This window comes from Sceloporus occidentalis, unplaced genomic scaffold, assembly GCF_023333645.1.
Source record: "Sceloporus occidentalis isolate IW3139 unplaced genomic scaffold, rSceOcc1.0.p SCAF_14, whole genome shotgun sequence".
NCBI classification, from domain to species: domain Eukaryota; kingdom Metazoa; phylum Chordata; class Lepidosauria; order Squamata; family Phrynosomatidae; genus Sceloporus; species Sceloporus occidentalis.
The window spans coordinates 139,588-166,614 of NW_028316994.1; the positions used below are offsets into that span (position 1 = coordinate 139,588).

General features: G+C 38.5%; 4 protein-coding genes across 5 annotated transcripts; 3 read left to right on the forward strand and 1 right to left on the reverse strand.

The window, feature by feature from the left end:
• Positions 1-1,267: 1,267 nt before the first annotated feature.
• On the forward strand, positions 1,268-2,254 carry LOC149303353 (olfactory receptor 2AP1-like). The gene has a single exon (XM_089480657.1). The coding sequence runs from the start codon at positions 1,268-1,270 to the stop codon at positions 2,252-2,254; it is 987 nt and encodes a 328-aa protein (XP_089336783.1).
• A 4,524-nt stretch (positions 2,255-6,778) lies between these two features.
• LOC149303354 (olfactory receptor 2AP1-like) lies at positions 6,779-7,762 on the forward strand. Its single transcript, XM_089479938.1, has one exon. It carries the CDS (start codon positions 6,779-6,781, stop codon positions 7,760-7,762), a length of 984 nt encoding a protein of 327 aa, XP_089336064.1.
• A 3,257-nt stretch (positions 7,763-11,019) lies between these two features.
• Positions 11,020-21,644, reverse strand: LOC149303355 (olfactory receptor 6C74-like). 2 transcript variants are annotated; one of them, XM_089479939.1, is made up of 2 exons: positions 21,624-21,644; positions 11,020-11,949 (listed from the first exon to the last, which is right to left on the reverse strand). In XM_089479939.1, exons 1-2 carry the CDS (start codon positions 21,642-21,644, stop codon positions 11,020-11,022), a joined length of 951 nt encoding a protein of 316 aa, XP_089336065.1. The 2 variants fall into 2 exon arrangements, with proteins under 2 accessions (XP_089336065.1, XP_089336066.1); XM_089479940.1 differs by lacking the exon at positions 21,624-21,644 and having other exon boundaries at positions 11,020-11,970.
• Positions 21,645-23,908: 2,264 nt separating this feature from the next.
• LOC149303356 (olfactory receptor 10A7-like) lies at positions 23,909-26,747 on the forward strand. The gene is made up of 2 exons (XM_089480423.1): positions 23,909-23,941; positions 25,785-26,747. Exon 2 carries the CDS (start codon positions 25,809-25,811, stop codon positions 26,745-26,747), a length of 939 nt encoding a protein of 312 aa, XP_089336549.1. The 5' UTR covers positions 23,909-23,941; positions 25,785-25,808.
• The last annotated feature ends 280 nt before the right edge of the window (positions 26,748-27,027 follow it).

Sequence of the window (27,027 nt, forward strand, 5' to 3'; positions counted from 1 at the left end):
CAAGACCATCTAGCTCAGTATTGTCCACATGATGAGCAGTGGTTTTCCATGGTTTCAAAGAAGGATCATTGCCATATCTTCTTGGAGATGCCAGGGTTTGCATGTTCTCTACTATTGATCCATGTCTCATCCTCTCACAAACATTCAAGGATTACAGATTCTTTAAAGGGAAATCACAGACTGAAATTATCACAAACTTTGTGCCATTGGAATTTTGGAGCTATTCTTCACAATATATTGATTGTGGAAGTGAAATCCTTTATTGTATCACTTTGGATTGCAGGTAGGAAAGCCAGTGTTTTGAATGTTTCTACTGTTTTGCTTTGAAGATTAGGAAGAGATCTGTCCTAGCAATTTCCCCCTTACTCACTAGTTTGCATAATGTTGATGTACTGTGTAGGAATAACTCTGCTGACATACACAGTTATAGCAGAAGGAAAAAATGTGTGAAGGAAGCAAGACATTGTAGAATTAGGCAGCTCTGAAGTGGCAGATTTTGTCTACCTTGCCTGGCCAACTCTGAGTGACCCTTGAAAATACAACTAATAGTTTAGTGCATTGACAAGATTTTTGGTCAGTGACATAGTAAACATGGATTTGTACAAGTATTTAGGTTAGAACTGAACGTACTGAGTAACTCATTCTATAAGCTCAAGGATAATGGTTCTAAATCTATTTCCTTATTTCTACACACTATGCATTTGGCTCATAGAAAGGGCAAAATACAGTGTTTTACTAACAAAAAGGGAAAAGCTTATTGTTCCTTTCCAGTTCTGATAGATTCTGTCAGTGGAAGACCATGACAGGATTTTGCCTGAATCCAGTGGAATATAGATTTCAGCAAAATCAACATGACAAATCGGTTCTAGATCCAACCCTTTACTTTTTCTCAATGCAGATAAAAAGGAAAAAAAAGAGTGGGTATTGAAGTCATGCAAGGATCTTTAGCTAACACTTACAAAGAAGACTAATGAACACAGAGGCAATGCAACCCTAAACACATCTATATAGAAGTAAGTCCCACTGAGTTCAACTCAGCTTACTTCCAAAGGTAAATGGATAGAAGATTGCAACTTTATATTACTTTTCAATCATTTGTATGAGAACATCTTTATACTGGGGACTTTTCCTGCTTTTGATTTTTAATCAACCTAAGATATTTGGCTGTTAATCAAATTAAAATATTCATGCAGAAATGAACTACATTCTTCATTCTCATCCATTTATAACAGAGGTTATTTGATCTTTACAGGCATGAGCTGCTACGATGGCCAAAATAGAACAGGAAAATCAAACAGCACTCAGTGAATTCCTATTGCTGGGTCTTGGAGACATTGGAGACTGGTGGCTTGTTCTCTTCTTCCTTTTCTTTGTGATCTATATTGTGACTGTTGTGGGCAATATTCTCATAATTGTGTTGATTGTGGTTGATCGGCACTTGCACACTCCTATGTACTTCTTCTTGGGTAACCTGTCCTGCCTGGAGACTTGCTATAGCTCCAACATCCTTCCTATGATGCTGGCTAAGCTTTTCAATGGGGGTCAAGGAACCATCTCGGTTACTGGCTGCATGATCCAATACTACTTTTTTGGCTTCCTGGCAGCTTCTGAATGTTATCTCCTAGCTGCTATGTCCTACGATAGATATGTGGCCATATGTAAGCCATTGCTCTACACAGCACTAATGAATGGCAGGGTTTGCTTCCAGCTAGTAGCCGGATCTTGGGTAAGTGGTTCATTGGCTATTAACATAACTATATATTTAATGAGCCAGTTAAAGTTCTGTCACTCTGGTGAAATCAACCATTTCTTTTGTGATTTCAATCCAATATTAAAACTGTCCTGCAGTGACACATACATGATTGAACTTTTAACCACTTTTCTAGCCACTGTCTGTTCGCTCCCTCCTTTCTTGTTGACTTTAGCATCTTATATTTATATCATATCAGCCATCATGAGAATCCCATCCATCAGTGGGAGGCAAAAAGCCTTTTCAACCTGCTCCTCACACCTCACTGTGGTGTCCATCTTCTACAGCACAATAATGATTGTTTACATGTTGCCCAAAACAGATGCATTGCGAGACCTCAACAAAGTCTTTTCTCTTTTCTACACAGTCCTGACACCTTTGTTCAATCCTCTGATATACAGTTTGAGAAACAGGGAGGTAAAACAGGCCTTCAGAAAAGCCACTGCTAAATTGTGTGCATTTAAAAGAATTCGGGGATGCACATTAATACGCTTTTTTATTTAGATGCAAGTTTTGCTTCTATTGTATATACATATATATATTCTATTTTGTATCTGTGACTGTGAAATGTCTTTATATTGCTGTGATCCATGAAATACATGTATATTGCTTTTTCCTTTTATGGACAGGAAGTTTACTTTTTATTTTAGCTTTCCAATTCCATATAATTTACTTTAATAAATTGTTTGCACAAACTTGAGCTGGAAACCTGTTTTCATTGTATATGCTGAGACATTTTGAGAAAGGGGGTGGATTTTTCAAAGGGGTGCATATTATGTCAACATTTAATGTTGTTTTTTTTAGAGACACATTTGCATGGACCACATCACATTTTTATATAAAATAGAGGCACTCTTGTTTTTGTTATGTGCCTTTGAGTTGACTCTGACTTATGGCAACCCTATCATAGGATTTTCTGTGGGAAGTTTTGCTCAGAGGAGTTTCACATATACACCCAGCAAACAGTGTAGACACATGGTATAAGAGCCAGGAGAGCTGAAGTCAGGATTCTTAGGATACTAGTCAACCTGGGTCTCTTCACTTCTTTCTTCGGATTTGGCCCAAGCTGGCCTGTCAAGGTATCATGGTATTGCCATCACCATAAATGGCCATTTAGTCCCCTTACTGTACCTTTATGCCACTTTCTTAAGATTTCAAGAGCCAGCAGTTCAGAACCCTAGAAAACTACTTTTATAGCAGGATAGCAGCAGCATGTGATCAAACAACCTGGACTGGACCTGGCAACTCTTAGAATAACACACACATACAACCAACGACATCTTTAATGTTGGTGTCACCTGGGGTGACACCTGGGGTGGGTGCCTGGTGGTGCTGGGGGGGTCTACAACCACCCAACTGCCCACCAAGGGCTGCTAGGAGAGGAGCCCAAGCAAGTGAGGCACCGGGGAAGGCAGGGGTGGAGGGGCCTTCCTCTCACCCCCATAGCAGGAGGAGGGACCAACCAGGTGTCACCTCTCCTTCGTGGAGTTACCTGATGTGGCTGCACTCCTGCACCCCGCCGGTGACACCACTGCACACAACCCATTTAAGAAGGTGGATTTATTAACAAGGCACGGAGAAAAGAGATAGCTAAATACAACTTGGATACATTGTGGGGAATATAATACAATTTCCAAAATAAGGCAGATATAGCTAAGCTATATGTATCAAGTCGGCCACACTAAGCAAGTTCCAAAATAAGAGTATGTACAGAGTCTAATGCTCCACACACCAAAGCAAGGTACATACCAAAGTATACAAGATGAAGCAAAATATAAGGGGGGAATCCTGCTTTCATACCCAACTGCAGTGCTCACAATAGTCAGTCAGAGAGCCTGAAGTCCAGAATGTCTAACTCTTTAGTCTATGTGCTGGTAGGGGCTTGAAAGAAAGAAAGAAAGATTGCAGATGGTAAGTTTGATAACAAGCCCCTTGATAACAAACCAAAACAAGGCCTTGCCGTTGCCAAATCTTCATAGGCTTAAATTAGGCTAGTAAGGATTTGTAACCTGCCACTGACTTACAGAAATCCAGGTTTTCATGACAAATGAGAAATTCAGATCATGCCAGCTGGCCCATTCCTTATCTACTGCCCACCTTGACATCATCTAATGGAAAGGAGAATAAAGAGGTAAAATAACCCTATGGAAAATCTATACGATTTTTAGGGTGCATCTGCACTGTAGAAGTAAGGCAGTTTGACACCACTTTAGCTACCCTGGCTCCAGCCTACAGAATCCTGGGATTTGTTGTTTTATGAGGCTCCAGCATTCTTTGGCAGAGAGGGCTAAAGACCTTGTAAAACTACAAATCCCAGGATTCCTTAGGATGGAGCTACAGCACTTAGTAGTGTCAAACTGCATTATTTCTACAGTGTAGCTACACCCTAAAATTCCTGATCAGATTAAGAGATAGGCCTAGGTCCAACTATGCACATTTCTGTATCCTTGTGCTGACCTTTGCATTATGCATTGTATTGTGTATGTTACGATTTGAGTCAAATGGCAGGGCTGGAATATACCTATCAGGCATGGCCCAAATTCTCCTGATCTCATGGAAGAAATTATTAAACCCAGCATTTTCTTTCTTTAAAACCAGACATGATTTCTGTGATCAGAGACAAAACACTGGGAATTAATTGCTTCTCCACGCAAGTTCTGTGGTTTAAATTATCCCTCTAACCAGTTACTGTTAATCACAGAGGGCAGAAAAAGAGAAATAATTAGGACCACAACTCCCTCAATCTGTGTGGAATTTGGTCCAAAAAGGCAGGGATGTATTTCACCTCATTCTCAAAGAAGCAATGAGTAGTATTAACCATTTTTTTTCACACTGCAAGAAATTTTTTATGAACTATAGTTTTCAGACTATTTGCAGTTTGGGATTTATTCTGCACAAAATTTTCATATTGTTTTCTATGCTATTTCAGGAAATTCTGTAGTTGGGAACTTATTCTGTGAAAAATTTGCATTTTTTTTCATTTTTGGCATTTCCTGTGCTGAAAATAATATCACTAATATTATCTCTTTTGCATTCCAATATTATATTTTCTGGCACTGCAGAAAATGAAATGTGCAAATTCTTTCTCACTTGGAATGCTTATATTTACATTCCCTTCATAATTTTGCCTGTCACTTTACTTTGGATGTCTAAACAATACAGTATTTCTAAATGCTTGTTTGAAGTTTTAAATTACTGCAGTGTTAGAAATTTGGGGACTGAAAGAAAACTTTATTTCGGGAGCATAATTCTTCTTTGGAGGGATACTTTTATTTTGGCTCCCACAAGGGCACAGTTGCTATAGATTAAAGATAGTGTTTAAAAGAGTACGCAGTTCCCTTGTGTACAAATACCAAAGGAGATCATGTATTCCTGCAAGATGAGATGAGTTAAGGAAGAGTCTATAGTCCCTGAAAGAATAAATATAAAACAAAAATGTTGCTAGATGAAATATATAATTATCTAGACAGAATACCTGCTGGTTAGTGTCAGCCCTATTAAAATGAAGAAGGACTTTGGAACCAGACATTTTGGGTGAGAAAGGTCACTGCACTGCTTGTTATGGGGAAGACTCCCTGAAAGGTATGTCCCTCTTTTCCAGACGTATTTACAGAACAGGAACAAGTAGGCATCATGTCATCCTACCATTCGATTTTACTGTTTAACTACATGCAACACTTTTAATTCATTTAGCATGAATTTGTAATAAACAGATGGAATCTGCAAGGCATTTTTACGAGTTCAACAGCTGAGTCAGTGAATCTGCTCTAGTTGGGAATAACCCATTGAATTCTGGTCTTTGTGCTTTAAGTCATTTCTAGGGAGCAAATAGGTAGAAGGCACAGGCTGCAAGGAATAAGTTTGGATTCTTCCATAAGGCTCTTTCTTGGGTCTTCTCTTCATAATCCCATCTATATCAAAGTGTATATCTTTGCACCATAAGGTCTGGTCACATAGCTATACACTTATTAGAACAGAGATGGTGTAGGAAGTTATTTATTAATTTTACTGTAATATCTTTTGTTGTATGCTACAGCTTTAGCTAATGCAATAAAATTGATCTGACTTGAATTGAGTAGGGGGAAAAAAGACAGAAACGAATGTATTCCTTGTATGTTTCAAAAAGAATAAAGTTTTATTGGACCACAGAATTAATAGTTTTTAATAACAGGTATTGAAAACAAGCAGGTGAGCAAGTAAGTGAAAGACTACAACTCATTTTGTGAGATGAAAGAAGCATATACCGCACTGGTATGTAGAATAAATTGTCAGTGATTTTATAACATCTCAATTGAAACAAATATCATACTTTATATTTCAATAGGGAAAAGTTTTATTAAAATATGAATTTGAATCTTAGTTAAAGTTATGAACAAAAAATCTAAATTCTGAATTCTTGGGAAAATACTCAACAGAAAACTATGACCTCAATTTAACATGCCCTCATGTAGTGTAAATATCTGCATGAGGACCATATGCTATGCTGAGCTACATACCTCTCCAACTTACTGTAAAACCCATGAAGCCTTTCTACACAGCCATTCCATGCTTTGTTGCAAGCTGTCAGGATTGGACAAGTATCTGGCTGCCCAGGCCCAACAACCGGACACACAGGAGTCTCAGTGCTTCTGTACTAAGTGTGCATCGGGGTGTGTGGTGCTAGATGCATCTTTGATCATTCCTGCTCATCATGAAACATGGAATAGCCATGTGAAGCAGTTTCAGGGCATTAAGGTAACTCAGGAGTGGGAGTTTGGGCACTGCACAGGGAAGGTGGGATTATCAACCCCTGCAGTCCCCTCTTCACAAAAGGACTTTCATATGTGTATGGGACACTTATGGTACATGTGCAGATGTCTCTAACTGGATTCCAGTTTTTGAGTGTTGGTTAGGAAATTGAATTTAACATTTCATAGAATAAGCACCAAGATTCAGAATTATAAAATTCTTGGCTTGATTCAATTCTATTTTTAATCCGTCTCTTTCCAATCTTTGTTTTCTTTTCCCAGTGCCTCAGACCTTGCCTATATGTCTTCCTGCCAAAAATTAAATGGAGCAAACCAAACCATGACCACAGAATTCATTCTCCTGGGATTTAGTGGTGGTCAAGGTGTGCAGATTCTTTTACTGCTGCTGTTTCTGGTGATTTACATTTTGACCATCTGTGGGAACCTTCTGATAGTTCTTCTTGTTGTATCTGATCAGCACCTACACACACCCATGTATTACTTCTTGGGAAACCTGTCTTGCTTGGAAACCTTCTATAGCTCAGTCATCCTGCCCAGGATGCTATATAGCCTCTCAACAGGAGACAGGTCTATTTCATTGATGGGTTGCATCACACAGTTTTATATTTTTGGCATCCTCATTACTACAGAATGTTTTCTCTTAGCTGCCATGTCCTTTGATCGCTATCTCGCCATTTGCAAACCACTGCACTATGCTACCTACATGAACGACAGGCTATGCATCCAGCTGACAGCTGGCTCCTGGGTGGGTGGATGGCTGGCAATCACCATAACAACATCGTTCATGTCACAGTTAGTCTTTTGTGACACAAATGAAATAGACCACTTCTTTTGTGATTTTGGTCCAGTGATAAATCTGTCTTGCAGCAACACCAGAATAATCAGCACTTTGGTTTTCATACTCTCATCTCTATGTGCCTTTCCACCTTTCCTGTTGACCTTGGTGTCCTATGTTTGCCTCATTGTCTCCATCTTGAGAATCCCATCAACTTCTGGAAGGCAAAAGGTTTTCTCTACTTGCTCATCTCACCTGGTTGTGGTGACAGTTTTTTATGGAACTCTGATTATTGTCTATGTTGTACCAAAAGCAAACAGCTTGAGAGACTTAAACAAAGTTTTTTCTCTTTTGTACACAATATTGACTCCTCTTGTCAACCCTCTTGTATATAGTCTAAGAAACAAAGATGTTCAGGATGCACTGAAAAAAATTCCCAGAAAGATTGCATTTCTTACTGGAAGCAAGAATACAGGGCTTTTAATCTGACAATATTAATTATTGGCTTGGAATATTTCTTTCTCATCTTTTTTCATGACAGGAGGCCACACCAGTGATAATAAAGCTTGTGGTGGTGAGTGGGGAAGAACTATTGAGGTTGTGTACACTATTTAAAAAACCCTCACATTTCAGATCGATGGTGATCAGGACACATGACATTCTGATAAATTTGTTGTGGGTGGGGTTTGTTTTTTTTTGGTGCCCAAGTGCTTTAATTCACAGAAAAAAGAATCTTGATTTTCTCTTAGGATTTTCCTGGAGAATCGGGTGAGTGGAAGTGTGACCATGGATTCGCATTCGTAACACATGGAGGAACTTGTGGTGGCTGGGGCAGGAAGTGACAATTCTCAAGAAATGAGAAGTCTGAGCAGCTTGTTCATCATTATATAGGGTGCTGCATTTGTGCACATAGCTGGTATCAGTATATCTGCTTTGTAGATATTTATAACTGTACCTGCACACTTCTGATTAACTGTTTGGCTTAGTTTTAGCAATGGTCAAAGGCCAGACAACAAAGAAGGCAAAGAAATGTTCTGGACCAGAGCAGAAATGCATATATTCATATACTTGACAGACAGGGTTTTTTTTCTCTTTTGATTTTCATGTGGATGAAAATTATTGGGGGAAACTATCTTGTGGGTCAACCTTTTTATAAAATATAAAATGGGTTTACAAAATATAAAATGGAAATAGCTGGTTTGTTTTCTGTTGCCACTGTTTATTTCCCTGTACGATGGCTCCATTGTAAAGATTATCTTAAGCTTGTTAGAGTGTTATTTCTTTCCTTATGGATGTTGGAGCTTAATTCATACTGTAAAATCCTTTGAGATAATGTCTTGTTGTGAGCAATTAAAATTACTTTCTTGGATTTGCATCCCAGTTTGGCAAAAACATAAGTCTGTATGATCAGAATGAGTGCCAGTAATGGCATAATGGTTTGAGTGTTGGACTATGACTCTTGAGACCAGCATTCGATTCTCTGCTCAGCTATGAAACCCACTGGGTGACCTTGGGCGAGTCACATGCTCTCAGCCTCAGGGGAAGGCAATAGCAAACCACCTCTAAACAAATTGTGCCAATCAAACCCCACAATCGGTTTATCATAGGGTTGCCATAAGTCAGAAAAAAACTTGAAGGAACAGAGAACACACAAACACATGAACAGAATGGGATTGACACTGAATATTTGCTCTTATGTATAATTTTATAGTGAAATGCAAAGACTAGTACACACTTCAAAATAGAATTAAATTAGTATTTAAGTTAGGGCTAACACTGCAAGGTGTATACTGAAAACAGAAGCCTCAAGAGAAGGCACTTTGGGAATAGACTAAGCACATACTTCAAATATTTAAAAAAAGAAAAGAAATGAATGTGTAATTAAAACACTGGCTTGCAGAACAAAGTGTTTTGGTCCTGAACTGAAGTCAACATTATCGTCTTCAGTGCCTGCAGAACTGGTATAAGATTTGTCTAGCAAGCATTGTTTTTCATTTCCATGATACCAAGTTTGTAATGGGTAATCTTTTGCACTTATAACACTTTAAATTCTGAGTGGGTCCTGAAATCTCACTTGTTCATTATGATTTCTTTTTGGAGGGTTTGGAAGTGAAAAGAATGAGAATATTTCTATAATAGGATGCCCAAAAAGTTGTTTATTATGGAGGCTTTATGGTTTATCTCATTTCTGCCTCTGCTTTCTTCGCTAACCGCCCCCCCAACAAAACGTGTACTTTCCTCACCTTGCATGTTTGATTTAATAACAGACAATAAATGTAGGTATACCACCACACTGTGTGAAGCATGGTAACTGTATAACCAGTTTCAACTTCATATCCTGTAAGTTGCCATTCAGCCAGGATAGATATGGCTAATCATCTTTATTCCTTCTTTCTCAGCTGATGTTAAAATGTCCCGGATTCTCTCTCCTCCTCCCAACTTCTCTTTTTGTCCTTAGCATACTTCATTTGCATAAACTGAGTTCAAAGTGCAAGAGTAGTTCAGTTAACTGAGAAGGAGAGAGAGGAGAGGAGTGGACAAGTTGGGTTACTTGTTAGTAACTGGATTTACCACAAGCTTAATTTCTCCCTCTTATTAAACCCAACTGAAACAGTGTTGGCTGAAACAAAACTTTTTTACACCTTTTTCTTTATAATTTCTTTGGATGGGGGCCATATGTATTTCCTGTAAGCAATACTTCCAAGATGAGAGACAAAGGCCCAGTACAGACCGGCACTTTGCGCCGGCCTGGGGCTCAAAGTAGGGCTCAGGAGAGCGGAGTGTCCACACATTCCCAAGCCCTACTGTGTGCTGTAGGTGCCCTCTTGGTACACGGCCATTTACACGGGGTGCACGATGATGATGTGTCTCATGCACCGCTTCCAAACAGCATGGTCATGTTGGCCACATGACCACCGGAGTAGTCCTCGGACAATGCTGGATTTTCTGCTTAGTAACGGAGATGAGCACCACCCCCTAAAGTGGATTATGACTAGACAGTCATGCCAACCTTTACCTTTTCCAGATGTTGTTGGACTGCATCTCCCAGCAGCCTTAACTAGCCTAGCCAATGTTGAGGAATTCCAGGAGTTGAAGCTTAGCAACATCTGGAGGGCCACATGTTTCCAACTACTGTTGGAGATGCTTATCAACCAAAAGTGAGATATATACATGCAGAATGCTCCCTTTCTAGCCTCTACATTATTATCATTTTTACTGAGAACCAAGGTGGTAACATTGCCATTAATCTAGAAACAAATCATGATTCATGCTGTCTAATTACTTAAATTCATATGCATGCAATCTATAACAAAATTCAGTACAAGTCTAATCAAAAGTAATGTCCATTAGGCTCCATGAGAATTAGTCCTAGGTAAATGTAGGGTCACATTTGGAAAGTGAAAGGATGGCCACTTAGAAATAGTTCAATGGGATTACATGTTAAAATATAGTTTGTGTTCATAGATTTGCAGCCTTAATTACAAGCTTTCTCTCCTATTCTTGTTGCCACTATCATACTTTATGTTGATTTTACAGTACTTGTACCTTCAGAAGTTATTTAATAAACAGAAGGTCAAATGAAATGCAACTCCTAATTAATGATCAAAATTATCAATATTATATTATCAGAATCAAGCCCAGTTTAAAGGGTTTCATTGAAAACATGGGTCCCTATCCCAGTCCATATTTCTAGGTTAATAAATAATTCTGTTTACTTCTTCAGCTTCATCAAAACATTTCTGAAGTTAGGAGACTCTGTTGCTATATCTTCTGACAGAGTTGAAGAAAGCTTCCTTCACTTCTCGGTTCCTCAGACTGTATATGAGGGGGTTGAGTATAGGAGTCAAAATGGTGTAGAACAAAGAAAAGGTTTTGTGTAGTTTCTTCAAGGTTTCTGTTTCAGGGACTACATAAACAAGAAATATTGACCCATAGAAGATTGTCACAACAATAAGGTGAGAAGAACAAGTGGAGAAAGCCTTCTTCTGTGCAGCTTTTGATTTAATTTGCAAGACATTGAGAATAATGCAGAGGTAGGAATACAAGGTTAGTAGAAATGGAGGCACAGTTGTGATGATTCCCAGAATAAAAGTTACAAGTTTGACTAACTGGTTATTGGTGCAGGAGAGGTTTGTCACAGGATATAGATCACAAAAGAAGTGGTCAATTTCATTGGGTCCACAGAATGTAAGTGCTAGAACAGAAGAGGTAATTATAGTGTTAGTCAATATGCCACTCATCCAAGATACAAATGCTAACTGGAGGCAGAGTCTACCATTCATAAGAGATGTGTAATGCAGAGGTTTGCATATGGCCAGATACCGATCATAAGACATCATTGCCAAAAGATAGCATTCAGTAGCTGCACAGATACCAAAGAAATAATATTGCGTGATGCATCCCTCAAAGGATATGGCTCTGTCCCCAGTCAGGAAAATGGCCAGCATCTTGGGTAAGATGGTTGAAATGTAACAAGTTTCCAAACAGGATAGGTTCATGAGAAAGAAATACATGGGGGTATGAAGATGCTGGTCAACCCAAACTAGGAAAATGATGAGAAGGTTTCCAGTAATAGACAAAATGTAAATAGCTAAAAACAGTATAAAGAGAAGAACATGTAACTGAATGATATTTCCAAATCCCAAGAGGATGAAAACTGCAGGACTAGACTGATTCTTCATAATTTCTGTTTGCAGATGAATATCCAGGTTGTTCTGAAACACAATTAAAAGACATTAGTGAGTTAATTCATACCATTTCCCTCTTTTCCTCTGCTGCTTTAGAGTAGCCTGAGGATTCATCTTGACAATGAGAAAGCTATTTGGAAATGAATCATTCAGAATGAAAACAATAAATAGTCATGCTATAAAATGTATCTCTAATTGTCATATTGGTAAAATATATTGAAAATGTTTAAGGGTTTCAGTTTTAGGAAAAGTGATGAAGATACATATAAGAACCTGTTAAGGGAAAGAATGTGGTTGGATATACAACTGCCCCCCTGTATCTACAGTGTCAACCAGCCATGGTTTGAAAATATTAAAAATAAATACATTCCAAAACACAAATAAACATTTTGCCATTTTATATAAGGGACACCATTTTACTATGCCATTGTATTTAACGAGGCTTGAGACTCCATGGATTTTTGTATCCGTGGGAGGTCTTGGAACAAACCCCAGAGGATACCAAGGGAATATTGCACCCATACCTATCACAACAGAGTTGAAGGATTTTATTTGGACTAGAATATTATGTGAATGCTATTAAATATATTATATGATTTATATCATTTGTGAAACAAATTATGATGCATGCTAGTGAAATGCTGCCCCATAGCAGATTTGCTGCCCTAATAGCTTTTGTACATACTCTGATGTCTGATGATTGTGGATTGTGGGATGGGGATTTTTTTAAAAAAACAACAACAACAACCCAAAATTGATGAGATTAAAGGTGTATTTTACCATCTGACTCTAAAATAATTTTCAAGGCAATCAAGTATATTTCTGCTCAGAGGTAAATCCCATTAAGTTGAATAGACATTGACCTTGAAGAAATGGATACACACACACACACAATTGAATTTGATTTAGAATTAGTGTGCTTGCTGTAAGTAAGATCTCTTCTACAAGCAACTGGAAGCAAGCTAATGCTCATCTGTATCAGTATTTGAAAATAACGATATACAGTCTCCCCTTCTAACTCACAGATCTGAGATCTGCACCTTCGATTATGTGCGGGGTGGAGGCGAGCGACTTCCGTTGTTTTTAATGGTGCATGCGCCCAGGCTGCACATACTGGGGTGTGCCCCATTCAAGCCTATGAGAGCTGAATAAGTGCGAGTCTCCATTTTAATATGCGGGGGGTGGGGGGTGGGTTCCAGAATGGATCCCCCACGCAAATGGAGGGCCAACTGAACTGTTATTCTGTCTGAGATGACAATTTTGGTGAGTAATCATAAAGAAATAATAGTGATAGACTACCCATCATGTCCCATGCATTACTGAAGCTGGATTATTGTAACCCCAACTATGTGGGGTTGCCCTTAAGGCTAGTTCAGAAACTACAGATAGCACTAACTGGATGCTTTCCTGAACACATTATACCTATGCTAGAAGTTCTATACTGCTGTCCATTCTGCTACTAAAAAATGAGTCAGTGTGTTTGTACACAAAGCCCTGAGTAACTCTGGGCCAGCGTACCTCAAGGACATCTATCCAAATATCAAATTCTCATGGGATGTGCTGTTGTGCATCTCACGGATTTAGGATGCTTGTGGGTAACCAAGAGATGTCTCTTATCTATCAGATAAGGACTAAGGAGACCACCTTATGGAGTGAACTCTACTATACACTGCATTGGCCCTCAGTATTGGTACGTTTAGCCAATTGTTGAAAACATATTTTTTTAAAACAATAGTTTTTTAAATTAAATAATAGCAACGGATGTTAAATTTATATTCAAAAATGGGAAAAGTATACATCAATTGAAAATCATCTAAAATAGTATCTGAAAGAGGTATAATAGGGGATAATAGAGTAGATGAGAAATTTGACAGAGGCAGAGAAAAGGGAAATGAAAAAGAAGTGAAGGCATGACAGATTTAATTTGCATCAAATCTTCAAAGGAAGGAAGTTCTAAATAATTATGTTATTTGTAATCTATTAATATGAGAAGCTATGTGATTGTTCACAATAAAGTGAACTAAACTATATTTAGACAAATTTATGCATGGGAGGGGGTCTTTTCAATGGCTGCTCCCAGGTTCTGGAACTCCCTTCCCAGAGAGGATAGACTGAACCCTCCTTCCTATCGTTTATCCCAGCAGGCCTTTGAGAACTGACCCCCCCCCCCAGCTGAAACAGGCTTTGTACAATGTGCATTTGTTGTGGTTGTCATTCTTAATTTGTTTTTAACAGGTTTTTAATTTTATGGTGATTTTATTACTATTAATTTTTTGTGCTGTTAATTTTTTTAAGCAATTATTTTAATTGTCGTGAGTTATCTTGAGCCTCAAACTGGGAAAAAGGTCATCTTTACTGGTAAGAGCTGTTTGACAGTTGAATACACTGCCTTGGAGGGTAGTGGAATCTCCTTCTTTGGATGGCCATCTGTCGGGGGTGCTGTGATTGTTTATTCTTGCAAGGCAGGGGATGATCCTTGTGATCTCTTCCAACTCTGTGATTCTAAATCATCATCATAATCATCATCATAATGCATAAATAAATCACTTCTGTATTTAGTCTGTTTTTTTAAAAATCTGCATCCAAACATCTAACCCCAGCAATTTGACTTTCCTGTCCCCTAGACCATTTACCCCAATCTAAATTGCCTAGTAGAGACTCTATTAGCCTCTCATAGCACTGAAAAGAGCAAAACACAGACTGCAACACAAAAGCGCAAGAGTTTTGAGAGAGGAAACAAAGATGTATAGACAAAAGTATATTTAGAAATATAAAAGTAGTATATTAAGTAGAGAAGAGGCAGGTAGCTATTAGACCGAGTTTAAAGTGGCCAATTAAACATCTCCAAAAAGTAGCAAAAATGGATACAGATTTACATAAAATGTGCATTTCCTACATTTACATGCAAATTTCAAAAGTGATACCTTCATATTGAGGAGCTACACAGCGTGAAGGGCAGGAAGAAATCCTTAACCAGTCTTAAAAATCATTTGTTTTCTAATCCTATGCACACTTAGTTGAGCATTAATGCCATTTCAGGGACTTCATGTTCCCATGAGTCAACAGGTCTGGAGTTGTGCTCTTACAAAGATGTTTGAATCTTAAGGAAGAGTGAATGTACATCTAACAAACTGTTGTCTCGATCGTCAATTGACCTGATTCAAAACAGCAGTCCTATAATTAGAGGTTCAGGAACACTTTGATTCTTAAGGAGGATGGAATGGTGAGAATATTTTAAAATATTCAAAAGGTGCATAAAAAATGGATGCCTCAAATGTCAAGAAATGCCAGTGAGAAGAGCGATGAGCAACTTTGCAGTTCAGGGCTGAATCTACACATTTTCCCTCATGATCCTTTGAAACATACATGGTTGTTTGAATGCACATTAATTTTATTATCTGTATAGAAAAGATAGTTTTTCTGTGTATTCCATTCTGTACAGACTATGCAGACTATCTCTGTCCAAAATATTGCTGTTTTCTGGCCAAAACAAATATGTATGATTTTTTTCTTTGTGTCAAATAAATTTTGAAATGTAAATATTCTTGGAAAACTGTAATTTAGTATCTTGCATTGACAGCAAAATTGCTAAAATTGCATGTTGCTTCATTGGAGCAGAAATTATCTTAATGCACACAGTGAAAGTGCCACAGGATCCAGATCAAAACCCAGCTGTCTGCATTTTGAACCATACATGCACAATGTATGTTTAGTCATGGTATCAGGGCTCAAACTTTTTCTTCTCCTCCCCTTCATTTATTGATTGATTGTTAACACTAGCAATCTAATTTACAATCATCATGACTTACATTCAAAAAGTACATGAAATAAGAATAAGAGAGGAGAAAAGAAAAAGACATGTAACAACAAAAAAGTAGGACTCTGACCCCCCCATCTTAACTGTTATTGAAAGAAAAATAAACAGAGAGAAAAAACACATTATTCTATCATTACAGACCTAACTAAACTACCCTACTTATTATTGCATTGTCAGATTTCTTATTGCTCACAAAGTCCATAAACAATATGTTAATTCAGCAATTTGGGCTAACTTAGCAGCTTTAACAATCCATTCTTCCTTTGTCACTGCTTCAGTCTATTTCTAAGTTTGTGCAAACAATCCTGCTGCTGTTATGTATCAAATAATTAATCCGTATTTATTATCCCATTCTTTCTCCATAATGCCCAATGGAAACATTTCTGGTAACATTACACAATCTACCTTTAAACTTTTTTCCAATCAATTAGTCCACTAACTTTTCACCTTCTTACAAGTCCACCACATATGAAACAAAGAGCCCTCCTTATCCCCAACATTGGTTTGAAACCTTGGATATTTTCAAAAACTTACTTTTGGTTGTGTACCATCTAGACATCATCTTATACAAAGATGCATCTGAGGAAGCAGGCTCCAGTCTTTGAAAGCTCATGCTACTAACTTCTCTCTTTCAGTTAGTCTCAAAGATGCTACAAGATTCCTTTGTGTACTCATCTTGTACAGGTCTTTTAAATTACTGTTCAAAGTAAAGTTTATATCATTGGGACACATTTCACCCCCATATATCTATTTGAATATTATTCCCAGAAGTTTGGGGCCACCTTATTAGGCATTCTTTTTATAAGTTCATCTCCTGTCTCTAGTTTCAAAAGCCATTTATACAGTTTTTAAAATACATGTTCATCATTTTTACACAATGTTAAATAAAATCTCCCTAGCTATATCCTCCTCACAGCCCACCTTGTAAAGCAGTACCTCAGAAGACCCCTGCAGATGACGTCCCTGCAAGGTGTCCAATGGCACAAAAATCACTAAACCCATCTGTACTGACTCCTTCTGCTCTCTAACACAGGAGTGTGTGTGTGTGTGTGTGTGTGTGCTGCTTACAAGATGGGTTTTGTTGGGGGGGAATATTGTTGATTGCATGGTCAGAACAGAATCCTGTCCTTAGTTAGCGATGACCAAAAAAGTGAGTTGCAATGGCACAAGTGTGACTTATAATATAATAAATAATATATATTTTTATTTATGTTTCCTCAGCCCTCCTGGTTGGATCGAAGTGGGGTTACAGACTAAATAAAATCAAAGTGTATACATTAAAATTCTCCGACTCAATTATTAACATTAAAATCCAGCATGTTAACTACTAATTAAACTAATGCTATTATGATTTACTAACATGATCCTAGCCATACATTAACTTATTCTTTCTTTTGTTTTCACAATTATTTTGTTCACTTAGCCCCAGAAAAACATCTGCGTTGCCTGATAAGTCTACTCCGTCTACCATAAACAATGTGGCTGACGTAAAGAAGAAGACAGTCGAATCTCAACAATGAGTGGATCATCCATTTACTTAGCATCTTACATTCTATTTCCTATCAAATAATTTCATGATTGATCAGGAAGGCTATGGAATTACGTGACCCATTTAAAATAAAATGAAATGTATTTTATCTCACAAAATAACAATAATACATTTCTGCAACACAGCACCTCAGGATAACAAGCCAAGACACCACATGGATATTTACCTCTAAGATTGTTATATTATTTGGTGGAAAGTCAGATGTATTCCATTGATATTCCATCTTTATGGTACATGTTTTTCTTCTTATCTCCTCTCGCATTCCTTTAGCAGCAAGTAGCAAAATAAGTGTGGTTTTGAAGTATCCCTTTTCTGAATTCAAATAATCAAACAGAAGCTATTTGTACAGGTGGTGTTTTCTCATGGTTAGAAAGCAGAGCTATGCACACCGGTGTTTTGGGATAGTTTCCGGTGTTAAAGCAGTACAAGAAAAGTCAGCCTTTTTCTATTTATAGCAATTGGAGAGGGAGAGGCAACTCAATCACAGTATTAGTTTAGTTGCCAACGATTGGTAATTTGAATTATTGATAATAATGACCTCAGTATTTTTGTTTTGTAATAACAAGGATCAGATTAATTGGCATTGCAATTATTTTTTGCAATTTGGGCAACCTTTTGTTTTCTCCGCAGGGGTAGGGGAGCTAGAGTTATCCAGCTTATGCCAAACTAGGTGGCTTTCTTTTTCTTCTTTTAAGAATTGTAAAGTTTCACAGTAAAGAAATCTTTGACCTTTTCATAATTTGTTGGATACATAATCTTACTGATGGGAAAGTTTCAGGCTCAATCTCTTAGTGGGCATAAACGTTCCAGAAAGATGTAAAAGATGACTGGATACATGCAGGAAATAGCCGTATATCTGTTTCAATACGTTTCATGTTCTATATTTTCCCCCCAAAAAATTATCTATGTGCATCACAGGTCTCAATGGACTGTTGTGATTATGTACCTTCAATTCAAGTCTGATTTATGGAGATACTATCCTAGGGTTTTATTAGCAAGATCTGTTTAGAGGAGGTGGATTAGGAGTGGGGGTGTTCTCATGGGCCGAAAGGCCCGTTTTTTCCTGGCCTCACATTATGCCGTTCAGATGCCATAGGACAAAACACCAGGAAGGAGGGAAGGATTGGGCCTGATCCTGCCAGACCGGATGCAGATCTGGTGGATCTGGCCCAATTCTGGGGTAAATAGCCATCATCCCATGGTAATTTGACTATTGGTTTGCTGCAGAGTTTCCAGAAAACTCCATGGCAACTGTTCAGATGCCCACCCATGTGCCTTACCTTATATGGAAACTGCATGTCTGACTATGTGCGTGCAGCCAGATGCCGTTTCCAAATCAGATGTGGCAATGGGGGAGGGGGGCTTCTGAGTAAAGGTGACAGTTCAGCAAGGTAAGGAGTGCACACCAGTAGCGGATCCCAGGTGAATGAGGGGATAGGTGTGTAAACACTCACCCACCCCCGTGCTGACCCAGGGACTGACCTGAGTGAGCAACCTGTGCTATCCTGGCCCATCTGCTATGTCCCAGTGAGACCCAATGTGGTATAGTGGTTTAAGTGTTAGACTGTGGGAGGCCAGGGTTCAAATCTCTGCTCAGGCATGGAAACTTACTGGGTAACCTTGATGGTAGATATGACTGTGTTACTCTGGAAAAATCAGTATGCAAAGGGATCTTGTAGCACTTTTAAGACTAACTGAAAGAATGAAGCTGGTAGCATGAGCCTCCATAGACCTGAGCCTACTTCATCAGATACATATGGTAACCTTGAGTCTCACACTGTCAGCCTCAGAGGAAGGCAATGGCAATCCTCCTCTGGATAAAATCTCCCCCCCCCCGCCCCCATCTCAAGGGTCAACCTGTGCAGGATAAATTTGGAGACACATAAGAACAGTTAGTTTGTTGTTGTATGTCTTCAAGTTGTTTCTAACTTATGGTGATCCTAAGGTGAACCTATCATGGGTTTTTCTTGGCAAGATTTGTTCAGAGGAGGTTTGCCATTGCCATCCCATGAGGCTGAGAGAGTGTGGCTTGCCCAAGGTCACCCAGTGGGTTTAATGATTGAGCAGGGAATTGAATCTCCAGAGATGTAGTACAATACTCAAAGTACTATACCACTTTGGCTCTCACAACAGTTAGTACTGCTGATGAATACCATGATTTTGTGCTTTTGTTATTACTATGGTTAATTTTTCATTTAAATCATGCTGTAGTATTACTGTTATACTATCAGAAGTGATAGATTATTAAAACACTGCTTATAAGTTATAGGTACTTCGGAAAACTGCATGTTGCAGGACAGAAAGTGAGGATTCACCCACACACAATTTCAGTCAATCAGTTTACATGGAAGCACAGTTGCAGACTAAGATACAGACAAGGAAACAGAAGGGCAGCGGACATGCCAGTGGTTGAAACAGACACTGATACTGCCCAGCAGCCACAACACAGAGACATGGACTGAATAATACCAACCGTAATAGAATGAAAATCTGGGAGGGAGAATTTGAGATGCTTGGAGGGTCTATATAGGAAATGTTCATTAATCATTAATCTTCAGGCTAGCCTGAAGAAAGAGGCTCCTCCCTCCATAACTGTCATCTTCTGGCCTATGAGGGAGTTGACCAGGCAGGCCCAGCTCCATCAGGGCCAGCCTGAAGAAGAAGAGCCCTCCCTCCATAACTGTCATCCTTCGGCCTGTGAGGGAGTGAATAGGCTGGCCCAGCTCCACCAGGGCTAGCCTGAAGAAGAAGAGCCCTCCCTCTAGTCCATCTACCTTGGTCCAGGCCTCAGAGGGAGAGAAGCATACTGGACCTGATCCCCTCCTCCTTCACCATTCCCTTCTCCTTTGGTGTCGTGTCTTTTTAGATTGTAAGGCTGAGGGCAGGGAACTGTCCTTTATCCCCTCTGTTGTAAGCTGCCCGGATTCCCAGTGATTGGGCGGCATAAAAATAAATCCTATTATTATTATTATTATTATTATTATTATTATTATTATTAATCAGGCAACAACTGCGAGAGGCTGCCAGGCCATAAATAACTTCCCCAGGAGTTGTTGCTCACAACTGACTATTTGGGAGGAAGCAACATTCCCATCTCTTGATTCCTGGCTTGCGTTCTGGAAGAAACTTGGACCTACATTATAAACTGACCATGCTACCAGATGCTTCCTTGGACTGATGTCTTGGCTTTCTTACTGTACCCTGCTGACTTGGACTGCCTGAGAATTGTAACTGGCTGGTAAGCTTCTGTACACAACCGGGCCTACTACAGTCTCATCTTTAATAGATTTTACTTAATACTTTGCCCCTGGCTGCCCTACAAGACAGGACAGCTGCCAAGATGATAGGTCCAAGCAGGGTATGGTTCAAAGGGAAAAAGCAATCCTCAACAGAGTCAAAAAAGCAAGCAGGGAGTTGCCAAAAAATGAGGTATTGGCACAGGTAATTTCCACAGCCATCTTTCCCATAATCTCCCTAGACAACCTACCTATCCCGTTATTAAATGAGTGGTCAGATCATGTCATATCAAGGGAGATCTGATGATAGGAAAGGGGACAGTGAGGCATACTCCTATACCTCAAGTGATGGGCCATTTTGTATCATCTTTACTCTTTGGAGGGAAATCTTGTGGTACAAAATTGTCAGTGGCTACCTCTGGACATCAAATTTGTAGGTGTATTTGATTCACAGCAGGGGAGCCAATATGGTGTAAAAGTTGGATTACTGGACTAGGATTTGGGGAATCCAGGGTTTGGCTTCCCACTCAGCCATGGAAATCAAGTTCCAAAACATACTGCAGAAATAGTGAGACCACTTTAACTGTCCTGGCTCAATGCTAGGAAATTCTGAAAACTGTAGTTTTGTGAGACATTTAGCCTTCTCTGTCAGAGAGAAGTCAGATGCCACAATAAATTACAATTCCCAGGATTCCCTAGCAGTGAGCCAGGGCAGTTAAAGTGGTCTCAAACTGGATTATTTCTGCACTGTGCTTGGGAAAACAATGGATGATCTTGAACAAGTCACACTACTTCAGACTCAGGCAATGGCAACCCTCCTCTGTATAAATCTTGCCAAGAAAATGCTATGATAGTATTGCTAGAAGTCACTTGAAGGCACCTAGAGTAACACCAAAGGATGGAGACTCTACAGCCCTCCAGATGTTGTGGAGCTACAATTACCATCATCGTCACTGACTGAATATTCTCTCATGGGCTAGGAATGGTAATCCAACAACATATGAAAAATCACAAGTTTATCACTATCAATTTAAAGGAAGCATTTTTCCTCCTCCTCTACTTCCTTTTCATTTTCTACCATATTATATAAAACAAACCCAGCAACCAAACCCAGCCAAATCCCTCCATACTTAAAAACTAAATTGTCACCAAAAGCAAATTGACATCCCTAATTCAGGCTATTACAGAGAGATTGTGATTACTTCAATATCAGTGTCAATGCATTAATTAACTGACTTGGCTTTGAACAAGCATTGTGAATACGTAACTTTCTCTGAGAGTTTTCTTTTTAAAAACTGTAATACCATTGACCTTTGTTATGCTAAAAATACTTTAATGAACTTGGCAGGACTCCCAACATTTTTGGTATCCTCCTTTCATGTTGACATTGCAATGTGTAGGTAATTTGTGAGGAGATGGAAACATAATTGTGAAAAGTTTTGCTCATTAATACATTTGTGGAAAATACATTTCACTCTGCCTGCAAATTATAATAGGGTGTGTTTACTAGCATTAGTCACCATTCATTATTTACAGAGAAGTCATGATTGAATCTCTTAAATATTTAAATTTATATAAACGGTGAAATTGACAAATTGTGGAAGGATGGTGTGGAGAGGGAGCTTCCAAGAAATGTCCAAATGGGCATTTTGTAGCTTATTGTGAAGCAATTATTTTATAAACCATATGAGATGCTGAGTTTTATAAAATGAAGGAAGACAAATTTTCTCTTCTTAGTCTTTGCAAAGAAGCATCAGTTAGAATAATTTGTATCTTATCCTTCAGTTTTTGAATAAGCGTACATGTTGGCATTTTGCTACTGAATGGAAACAAGACTAAGCCATGCCCCAGAACCTACTTGCAAAACAAAGACCTGGAGCACAAAGAAGACATGGAAGAAAAAGATTCTTACATTCTACAGATGGAACACCAACATTTCAGGGATTCTACCTATACAGCCTTCGTTTGAGAGGTACGTCATTATCTCTCTAACATACCATCTTATTGACTTTATTTTTTTATATTAGGGTATTAGGTATTTCATTGTATTTTGGAAATGATTTTTCACTATATTTAGGATAGGACATCTAATTCTATTTAGAGCAGGGCACCTGCATGTTTTATTCAGATGGGAGTATTTAGGATATGACATTTCATATTTATTGATTTCTTGTATATACCTATATACAAAACCTAGAAGTCTCTTCAGTTATATTGAGAAAAATAAAAGGGAAATTTGATTTAGCTTTAGACCTTTTGCTGTGGAACATTTCTTTGAAATCCAGTATGCAGGACACAATATTCCAATGATTTTAAAACTGTTTGACATGCTAGATATGTTGTTTCAGTTTTTGTATGCACACAACACCAAATCATGTGCCACTTCCAAACAGCCAACCCCAAAGTCTACCTGTAAGTAGCAGAGTGGCTTTGTATGTGAATGAGTCATTTAAAATCCTCATACATGAAATGAAGGGAGCAGAAGATGGCTTCCTATCAGAATTTGGAAAATAAACGTTAATTTAAAAAAATGAAATGAAATAGTCCCTCATAAATACAACTTCATGAGAGATTGTTTCATGTCAAGTATGAGTGTTTTACATTACTCATATACATATCCACCCTGCTATTGAATAGGAAGATTTTAGGACTGGCTGTTTGGAAGGGGCACATGACATCCTTAGTAAATTGGAGTGACTTCATTTTTGTTAGGACTGAGCAGATCAATTAAATTTATGGACTCTGTCTTCCCAGGCTCTCCCAAAGCTTAGTGGAAATAGTAGATTTGGCATGCATGCATACAAACACTGAAATGGCGTCAATCAGTTTTAATTTTTTAGGCTATTTAGTCTATTTTGATTTTAATTTTTTGGTATGGTTTTAGCTACCTGTAGTTTTACTAGTGGTTTCCCCCCCCCCAGTTCTGTATGTTATGTTGAATATGAGTTTTGAGGAAAAAGCAGGGAGGTATAAATAAAGGTATTAATTGACTAATAACTCCAGTTATTTCCCATTATGCCCATCAATGCCACCTTTCCCATTATGCCCATCAATGCAAGACAAAAAAAGTCTCATTTTTTCTTCTCCCAACACTACTAATCAAGGAGGTCTCGCCTAAAATTCCAATCTGGTCCTCATATGCCCATCTATCTCTGTACTGACCATTCCAGATGGAAGGAAGGTGCTGAAAATCTCACATAAGCCATCTAGATATCCTCTTCAGGCTCTGCTCCTCAAGTTACTGGTGTCTAGGAATGTAAACAATACTTGTCCAGTATGTGTATCTGTGCCTTCAAGTCACTGTTGATTTATGGTGACCCCATAAATTTCATAGGATTATTATTATTATTATTATTATTATTATTATTATTAACCTTTATTTATAAAGATTTGCCATTTCCATCCTCTGAAATATAGCCCACAGAACTTGTATTCTTTGGTGGTCAAATCCAAGTACTAACTAGGGCTGACGCTGCTTAGCTTGCATGATCAGACGGGATCTGTTTTTTTCAGGCTCTCAGTATTTGGCGCTTTATCTTAACTTTGAAAGACTACAGTCCTGCTAAATAACTTAGCATGAACTCTCTTGTAGAGGATATTGCATAACTTTAGTTTGGGTTATGGAGTGAGATGGGTGGTCCATATAATAAATCAACCTAAATATCTTTTGATACATAATCAACATAACAGGTGGAATTCTGGCATTTGCTGGGTGCCTTTTGAACACATTTATCAGGTGATTAAAAAGGCTGGTATATCCACTCAACTTTGGTGGGATGTAGAGTGAATACTTCAGAATGCAGTTAGAAGCATCATAGTTTTAATAGTACTGCAAGTCAGTGCTTCTGGGGTGTATATAATGTTCATGAAAAACTTTGTCAATAGAACATCAGCAAAATAAAACACTTGAGAAAGGAAATTCCAATTTGGATGGAGCCAGGGATTACAGCTAAGACAGGGGATATATGACACTTCTTGACAAGAAGGAGCTATGGAGGCATGAGAAGCTGAGAAGTGTTTAGGAAGAAGCAAAAGGAAAGAGATAAAATATAAATCCACATAAATATACATTAGAAACCTCCTTTCAAGTGAAGTTTAGGTGGAAAGCAACATGGGAAGTTGAAGATTTTGATTAGAGAAGGGCTGGCATATGGAACCTGTTTCAGCTATTTGCTTCTTCCTCCCCCCATCCCTGAAAGGTGCATTACAAAGGTGCATTTAGAATCATAGAATCATAGAGTTGGAAGAGACCACAAGGGCCCTGATCCAGTCCAACCCCATTCTGCCATGCAGGAAATCACAATTAAAGCATACCAGACAGATGGCCATCCAGCCTCTGCTGAAAGACCTCCAAGGAAGGAGACTACACTACACTCCGAGGAAAGAGTGTGTTCCACTGTTGAACAGCCCTTACTGTCTCTAAGAGGTAATGCTTTCTCTCTCGTTCTCTCTATATGTGTTTTGAAGGAATACAAAAAGACTGCTGCCTTTCCATTTAAAACTAGCCATCTTTGAAAATAACTTTTCTTTAAAGAAAAGTAGCACATTCACAGAACTCCACAATATAAAAAGAATGGGTAGAAAAGATCCAAGGCTGAGCAGGGAATGGTAATGTGGGTATGAAAACTGAAGAAAAACCATGTGAGCAAAACTTCATTAGGGTTGTGTTGAGGGAATACAAAACAAAGAACTTGAAAAATTGTGGAGTTTTGTTTTGTATCAAAGATCTCACACTGCTTGGGAGATATAGTAGTAGAAAGCAACTTATCCAGGTTCTGATTCTGAATATATTGTGTAATTAGTTTTGCCCTGGACTAACCTACTAAATTGCACTTTCAAATATATTGACATGCATTGTAACAGTGTCTTTTTTCTTTCCTTTTTTGAAGTAGAGAAATATGCTTGTCTCATGTCTTGATACTTTCCACTGTAAAGCAGGGCTAAGAATTGTGTGGCCCATATGCAGCTTGACTGGAAGGGATTGATGGGAATTGCAATTCAACAACATTTGTGAGGGCCACACATTTCCCTTGTTAAATAGGAATGTTTTGATTTAAACTAGAAATGTGAAAGCAGAACATTAAAGGACATGGATTCTAGTCTTGGTGCCATAGGAGCCAAACTAGATGCCACAGAGTGTCTTAACTATACAAAGTAGAAAGCAGCAGGAATTGAGATTTCCTAGCTCATTCATTTTATTCCAATTCTATTTCAGAATGACCTCAACATTCATCAGTTAACAGAAATGGATGGGAATCAGTCAAGCATTACAACATTCATCCTCCTGGGTTTTGGTAACCTCCTTGAATTAAGGATTTCCCTCTTCATATTATTTCTAGCCATTTACACTTTGTCTATTACTGGGAACCTCCTCATTGTTTTTCTGGTGATAGTTGACCGACATCTTCATACTCCCATGTATTTCTTCCTCATGAACCTGTCCTGTTTGGAAACATGCTACATTTCAACTATTTTACCCAGGATGCTGGCTAGTTTCTTAACTGGGAACAGATCAATATCAGTTGAGGGATGCATCACACAGTACTATTTCTTTGGCTTCTGTGCAGCTACTGAATGCTACCTTTTGGCAGTTATGTCTTACGATCGGTATCTGGCCATATGTAAACCTCTGCACTACACATCTCTCATGAATGGTAGACTCTGCCTCAAGTTGTCATTCACATCTTGGATGAGTGGCTTGTTGACCAACACTATCATTACCTCTTGTACACTAGAGCTTACATTTTGTGGGCCCAATGTAATTGACCATTTCTTTTGTGATATCTACCCAGTGGCAAACCTGTCCTGCAGTAATAACTACTTAGTAAAACTTGTAACTTTTATTCTGGGTCTTATGGGAACAGGCCCACCTTTTCTCCTAACACTGTCATCCTACATTTGTATTCTTTGCACCATCTTGCGACTTAAGTCCAAATCTGCTCAGCAAAAAGCCTTCTCCACCTGCTCATCCCATCTCATTGTTGTGACACTATTCTATGGCTCAATAATTCTTGTTTACATAGTCCCTGAAACAGAAACACTGAAGGAGCTACATAAGACATTCTCCCTGTTCTACACTGTCCTGACTCCTATGCTCAATCCACTCATATATAGTTTGAGAAATAGAGAGGTGAAGAATGCTTTTTTCAGGTCTGTCAGGAAATACAGAAATAGAGTTTCATAAGTTCATGATGCCTAGATGGATCTGCTGATGTGTGATAAACAATATTTGTTCATTTTTCAAACTTCAGGAAAGGATCAGGAATGTTTGAAGAATTGTTCTAGTTTTCTATATGGAATGACTGGATCCACAGGATGCTGAACAGACTGTGGCAAATGCCGAAAGTGGGTGGGGAACAGAGGTGGCTAGACATTTACTTCCAGTTTTGAAAAAGTTGGTGTGGGAGGGGGAGGTTGATATTAAACACGGTGGGGATGGTCTACAATGTATTTAGATGAATAAT